This window comes from Cryptomeria japonica, chromosome 1 (assembly GCF_030272615.1).
Source record: "Cryptomeria japonica chromosome 1, Sugi_1.0, whole genome shotgun sequence".
Classification (NCBI taxonomy): Eukaryota; Viridiplantae; Streptophyta; class Pinopsida; order Cupressales; family Cupressaceae; genus Cryptomeria; species Cryptomeria japonica.
Genome location: NC_081405.1, coordinates 249,733,402 through 249,740,062, shown reverse-complemented (window position 1 = coordinate 249,740,062; position 6,661 = coordinate 249,733,402). Strand labels below are relative to the sequence as shown.

The following is a 6,661-nucleotide window of genomic DNA, read 5'->3' as shown; positions in this document are numbered from 1 at the left end:
TAAAATGATTAAGTAAAGCAAAGTGGTAGCTATAAACCCTAGTGTATCTACCATCAAGCGTGATAAACTCCATAATAGAAAGCAAAACCCTTCTCCAAATTAACTTAATTACCTTCGGTGAAAAGTAGGTATGGCTACCCTTCACCAGTCTAGCCCTTTCCTCCTCATTCTTTGGAAATTTCTTAACGGAAGTGTTTCATATCTTTCTGTCCCTGTAAAACTTGATGCCCTCCATCAGAAGAGCAGTTGCCTCTGCAATCATAGTTTCGATCACCTTGACCATCTTGTTTCCAATGGTTTACATCCCTTCATTCCAACCCTTCTTGAAGATTCTTGTGATTTTGGATCATTTCTCCTGCATATTTTCCATAAAATATGTCATCTTGGAAGCTTGAAGGATAGCCCAGACTTGCAAATGACTCTTTCATTTCTCAATGGTGGTAGCCTCTGTTCTCTTTCGTTTAACCCCCATGATCGTATTGATATAAATAATGTGCAGCTCCCACCTGATTCCTTTCTTCACATCAGACTCTTTGTGATAACCAGTTCATATTTTGTAGGAGTTTCTGATGCTACTTTTGAAGAGGGATAAAAATGCCCATAAAGAATGCAAAGTTAACCTACAATGATTGTTGTACTTCCTTCTCGATACCCTGCAGAACAAGCGCGTGTTGCCACAACATCTACTTACACTTTTGGAAATGATATCAAATTTGTCCCTACTTACCATGCAATCTTTCATAAATTAAGATTTCACGTGCCACACTCAGTAGCTCCCCTTTGCCTTTCCAGGCAATAATTATCTCGCTCCATACTGCCACATTGGCAACCCAATCAACACTCCGGTTAGCCTCTCTATAGACATGTATGATGTGGCATTTTTGAAACCCCTGAATCAGCTCTCTGGCTAACTTAATGATGTTCTTGATAGTCCATGAAGGTTGATGATTACTGAGAAGGTAGTTAATGATGTTTGTATAGTTGCCTTCCAACCAAAGCATTTTGACCCCTAAATTAGAGGCCAATTTAATAGATTGAAATGCCCCTATAACTTCCACCATATGATTGGTTTGAATACCTAAGGGATAGGCCACCAATTTAGTGCAAAACCCAGCCCCATTTTGGATGACACTACTGCAACCAGATGGACCTGGATTTCATTTTTCCGCCCCATCAAAGTTGGCCTTGAACCACTCATTAGGGGGAAAGGACCAACAAGACAAGATTCTATTAATTTGGCAGATGTTAGGGCTCAAAGAGGTTGGGATATTCCATCTTTTGAGAACATCAAAGTCCCCCTTACTAGTACAACTATGCACTCCCCTAGCCATTACATTCTCAACACAGTTATTTTTTATCTTAACCCAAACCATTTCAAAGGTGTTAGTATCATTTTAGAATATTCTATTATTTCTCTCTTTCCATATCCCCCAGAGGATATGGGCAAAAGAGAACTTCCAAAAATTTCTTAAGGTGATGTTATTGGTGGAATAATGCCAGCTTCTGAAACAATCTTGTATCTCCTCTTGGAAAACCCAATTCAGCCCCCACATTTGAAAAAACATCCCCCAAATAGGAGTAGTCTAAGGACGGTGTAAAAAGATGTGGTTCATAGATTCCTCATTATTAAGACAAAGGTAGCAACAGTTAGGGAAACAAAAGCCCCTCTTTCTTAAGTTGTCAATAGTAAGAATCTTGTTTTGCAGAAGGATCCACAAAAAGATGTTGATTTTGGGAGTCAACCTTGGATACCAAGCCTTGGCCCAACATGGAATAGGATCTTGCGAATGTGCTAGTAAAAGGACAATAGAGAAGATTGAATAATTTCTAGATGAAGTTCCACACCACATCATATGGTCTTCCCTTCTCGAATTCAAGATCGCATTGTTGATCATTAAGTTTACCTGCTTGAGTTTGGGATCAATGGGTCTGAGGTCCACCCACATTTGATCTTTCCAATAATCAGCCACTTTGGTACCTATCTTCTCCTTGCAATTCTGGATGAGTGTATGTGAAGCTAGCTTATTAAGAGGGGCTCCTCCAATCCAAGCATCATCCCAAAAGTCCACCTTCCTGCCATCACCAATGGCCTAGACATTGTCGAGACTAGCAATACATTTAGCCTGGATAACACTATTCCAAATGAAATACCCACCTGGTATCTAATCTGAGACGAGGAATTCCTTGATGGTGGGATCTTTCCTTAAGTACTTAGCCTTCCAGATATCCTTCCATTCTCCTTTTTCATGATAAGTTTTGCAGATTTGTTTTGCTAGGAGAGTTTTGTTCAAAGTTATGATATTCCTAAGACCCAAGCCCCCCTTCTTTTTAGGCTTACAAACATTTTCCCAAGCTATGAGAGACATTTTCTTCTTCTCCCCCACTCTTGACCACAAGAAGGCTTTCTAGATTTTCTCAATGACATCAGCAAATTTGCCAAGGATTTTAAAAAGGCTTAGAGCATACACTGAGAGACTCTGGAGGGAAGATTTTAAGAGTTGGACTTTCCAAGCTTGACTAAGAAGGGTCCCTTTCCAACCAGCTAGCTTTCTACTGAATCTATCAACAAGACTATTCCAGAATAACTCCAAGGGTTTCAATCCCAATGGGAGGCCTAGGTAGACAGCAATAGGCTTACCAATTTGGCAACCAAGGATCGAAACCATTCTAATTTTTCTGTCTTCTAGGGTATTGAAAAAGAAAATAGAACTTTTCTCCCAATTGATGGTTTGACTAGTAGCCCTACTATAAGTGTTGAGAAGGTTCTTCATATTGGAAGCTTCTTTGATAGTGAACGATCCCATTAAAATGGTAAGATCAACAAATTGTTGATGAGTGCAAGCTCTAAAACCAGAAGAAGGCAAAATACCATAGAGTAGCCCCTTAGAAATAGAGTTGCTGATAAATCTACCTAGACATTCAGCCAAGATAATAAAGAGTATGGGGGATATAGGATCCCCTTGCATCATACCCCTAGAATGTTTGAAGAAAGTGGAAGGCACCCCATTGACAATGACATAAAAAGAAGGGGTCGAGATGAATTGTTCAATCATCTTAATGAATCGCACTCCAAATCCAAAAGTACCTAGCACCTTACTCAAGAAACTCCAATCCACTCGGTCATAGGCTTTAGAGAAATCCAGCTTCATTAGAAATCCTTTTTTTTTCGAATCCACCAATGAATGAATGTTTTCATGGATAGCAATGATAGAGTCAAGGATTTGTCTGCCTGGAACAAATCCACTCTGTTGGGGTGAAATGATCAGAGGAAGAATCCTTAACAACCTGCTAGTAACCACTTTAGAAATTAGTTTATAAAAAGAGTTTCATAAGCTTATCGGTCTGAAGTTATCCATAGAATCAACTCTGGGGCATTTAGGAATCAGAACTAGGAAGGTAACATTAAGTTCCTTTAAGATCATTCTATCCCCAAAGAACTCTTGCACACCTTTAACAACATCAGCTTTGAGGATGTCCTAGAAGGTTTGGAAGAAGAATAACGGAAAACCATCCGGGCCCGGGACTTTGTTCCCATCAAAAGAAAAGACTTAATTTTTAGCTTCCTCATCAGAAGGGATGGCTATCAAGACCTTGTTATGATCCTTGCTAATAGTTGGAGGGATATTGTCAAGGATGGCATTCTGAGATTGACTATACAGACCAAAGTCCGCCAAATGAAGAGAAGTAAAGAAGTTCTTGGCCCCCTTCCCAATCTCATCATTCTTTCTCATTTCAGTTCCCCCGATTTTAAGTTCCTTTGAAGATTACATTATTTTGGTTAGGAAAATATATTATTATTAGGGGTTGTTCAATTAAATTGTATAACTTAGGAATCAAATGCAAGTACTCAAGAAAACTCAACTTGAATTTTCTCTCATTACCCTCATTTTTAATTAATGTTTTTTTTCTTAAACTAATAAGGAAATGAATAATATAGCTAGTTATATTGTATTTATATTTTCAAGTTAACTTAGCTAAATTAAATTTGAATTACTAATAAATTAGAAATTTAAAATCAATTTTAATTTGATATTTTTTGTTGTTATAGAAAGCAATCTAGAAATCCTTAAAATTTGACTAGAAATCTTAATGACAATAATTATATTTCAAGAGATAACAATATATTCTAGCCATGTTGGTGTCTTAAAAGATGCATAAACAAGATGACCCAAATAGAAAGATAAAAAGACTGAGTAAATCAAATTTGAATTTTAAATTTTAAATTTCGAAAAAACAAAATTATTCCTATGAGATCACCTCCATACCCATGAACTCTTTCAAAACTAAATAATAATTAAATAATTAAATACATAAATAAATAAAATAAAGTCAATCTGATACAATATTAAAATCTTTTTAATATATAATTATAGTAAAATATACACAATAGAAAATAAAAATGACCTAGATATGCAAATTTCACCTTTGCAGTATTAAGAACCATTACAATTTCTTAACTATTTTAAACAAGAGGAATTTAGCCTAGGGAGTTGAAGATAACCATTACTAAGTTGTATCTGACAAGTATATTCGAAGATTTCTAGATATTACAAACTATACTAAAATCCATCTGCAGCAGATTGCTTCGCTTTCACACACTCGTATTAGCAATTTTCATGAGCACCTCAGCCAGTTGAAGAGGCTTAGAGAAGAATACGGTGTGATCAGATCCTTCAATTTCGTATACCATTTGTGGAGGATTCCCTGCAATCATCTTTCTCTGGAACGCCTCCACAATAACCTTATCCTCCTTCGACACAACAAATATTCTCCTAACACTTCCATAGTTTTTAGCTGTATACAAAAGAGGTTCTTGCCATATTGGAGATTTCTTTTCCAGCGATTCCCACAACGTCAGATCCTGCATTTAGTGCCATATTAATCTACCCATCAATTGAAATTTCATAATAGCAGAATAATTCACAGCCAATTAATCAATTATATTTTTGTAATTTGCAACCAAACTGTCTCTGTTCTAAAGTGATTTACCCAAGAAGGACTGTTCTGTGATAAAAATTCTCGCGCAAACTGGGTGCCAAACTTGAAGGATGTTGCTGGATTCTCTTTCCCATTTGCATAGTAAAATGTAGAGTCTCCGAAGCCTCCGATTATGGATACGATCTGTTCAATATATACTTTCAGAGAAATGGTATTGTAATTTAAAGATTGTTAGCAGTGCAGGAATTAGTAGAAAGATAAAGAATTCATTAAACCTCGTTCATCAACTCAGAGAGAGTTGTTCCGCTGAGGGGCATGAAGGCGGTAACAAATACAGCTGCAGCAATTTTATCTGGAAAACGCTCCATGGTAAAACTCAAATTGAATCCACCAGCGCTGTGGCCAACCAATATAACCTTAACAGACATACAGCTACAAATTAGTTGGCATCCTTGGTATCGATGACAAATGGATACTTTTGAATTTAAATAGTACATTTTAAGTTTTGATTTGTTTAGATGGTTCATCTAAAATCAGATTGTTTCTCCAACAGAACTCATTTATTAGTATAATTTAACATAAATCATCTTAACAAATAAAAACTTAGATCAAACTATTCTTCAAATTTGTTTAGGTTGTTCTGCTAAAATCAGATTTGTTTATCTAATAGAACTCATCTATTACTATGGTTTAGAATGAACCACCTAAACAAACCAAAAATTCACTTAAACTTTTCAAAAAAATTATTTAGATGATTGAACTAAAATCAGATTCATTATGAAACACCTAAACAAACCAAAACTTCTAAAACTTTTCACTAAATTCATACCTTCCCTTCAGAAGGAAGAGCTGTAAAGAAGTCTGTGAGTGGCTGATTGTACTCTTGTAACGAAGAAATTGTGTCGGCATTTGTAGGATCTATACCTCCACTGGCCATGTCAATGGAAGATACAGTGTGGCCCGCTTTGAGAAGAAGATCTGCAACTTGATACCAACACCAGCCCCCAAAGGTTGCTCCATGCACCATCACAAATTGACAACCCTTTGCCTTAACTATATTTGTCTCCATGCTGTAGCTCTTCAAGTTCAAGAAATGAAAGGTAGAATGGCAATATTTAAAGGCTGCAGTTTACCCATGTACACTGCATTACGTACGAGTATCATTTAACTTGTAAACTTGATCTGAGCGATTGCCTAAGATTTCTTAGAGGCCAACAAATTTGTACACTGTGGTTAACACTTCTATTGAAACATTGATTTCACAATTCCTCAAGTCTTTGATTTTATCATTAGTTAGCATTAATCCCATTCTAGTGGCAAGGTCTTTGATTTTATCAAATGCACCTTTATAATTAGCATCAAGGGACAATCTCTTCTTCTCACCAAAGTGAATACACATCCAATCATTTCTCTTTTTAACAATTTCTTCCTTAGTCGCATAATTTATAATCAAGTCCTTCTTTATAATCAGGTCCTTTGTCTCATCAAACTGATATTCATACCTTAGCTTTCCCACTTATTTCCTAGTCTAATCAAGCGATGCAAATATAACCTTTAAGGTGGGGTATTATATATTTTTCCCTAGGATAGAGTACGATAGGGTAGAGTAGAGAATACCATTTGAAACACAAAATTCCAGTACCTTAATGGATACTAGTTCTTAATGAATGTCCTATTATACAAAAGAAGAAAAAATAAACAACATGTTAACACGCTGATGCAT

The 6,661-nt window shown here is 36.2% G+C and overlaps 1 protein-coding gene across 1 annotated transcript; it reads right to left on the bottom strand.

The window, feature by feature from the left end:
- Positions 1-4,589: 4,589 nt before the first annotated feature.
- Positions 4,590-5,961, bottom strand: LOC131856047 (putative methylesterase 12, chloroplastic). Its single transcript, XM_059207223.1, has 4 exons — positions 5,768-5,961; positions 5,214-5,354; positions 4,990-5,121; positions 4,590-4,861 (listed from the first exon to the last, which is right to left on the bottom strand). The coding sequence occupies exons 1-4, from the start codon at positions 5,873-5,875 to the stop codon at positions 4,592-4,594; spliced, it is 651 nt and encodes a 216-aa protein (XP_059063206.1). The 5' UTR covers positions 5,876-5,961; the 3' UTR covers positions 4,590-4,591.
- Positions 5,962-6,661: the final 700 nt, after the last annotated feature.

What these genes read in the sequence shown, in the direction of transcription:
- LOC131856047 (XM_059207223.1), bottom strand. Translation starts at nt 5,875, where the DNA reads ATGGCCAGTGGAGGTATAGATCCTACAAATGCCGACACAATTTCTTCG. An exon ending in CTCTTCCTTCTGAAGGGAAG is followed by an intron (nt 5,355 to 5,767) that starts GTATGAATTTAG and finishes ATGTCTGTTAAG; the next exon opens with GTTATATTGGTTGGCCACAG. An exon ending in TCTCTGAGTTGATGAACGAG is followed by an intron (nt 5,122 to 5,213) that starts GTTTAATGAATT and finishes TATATTGAACAG; the next exon opens with ATCGTATCCATAATCGGAGG.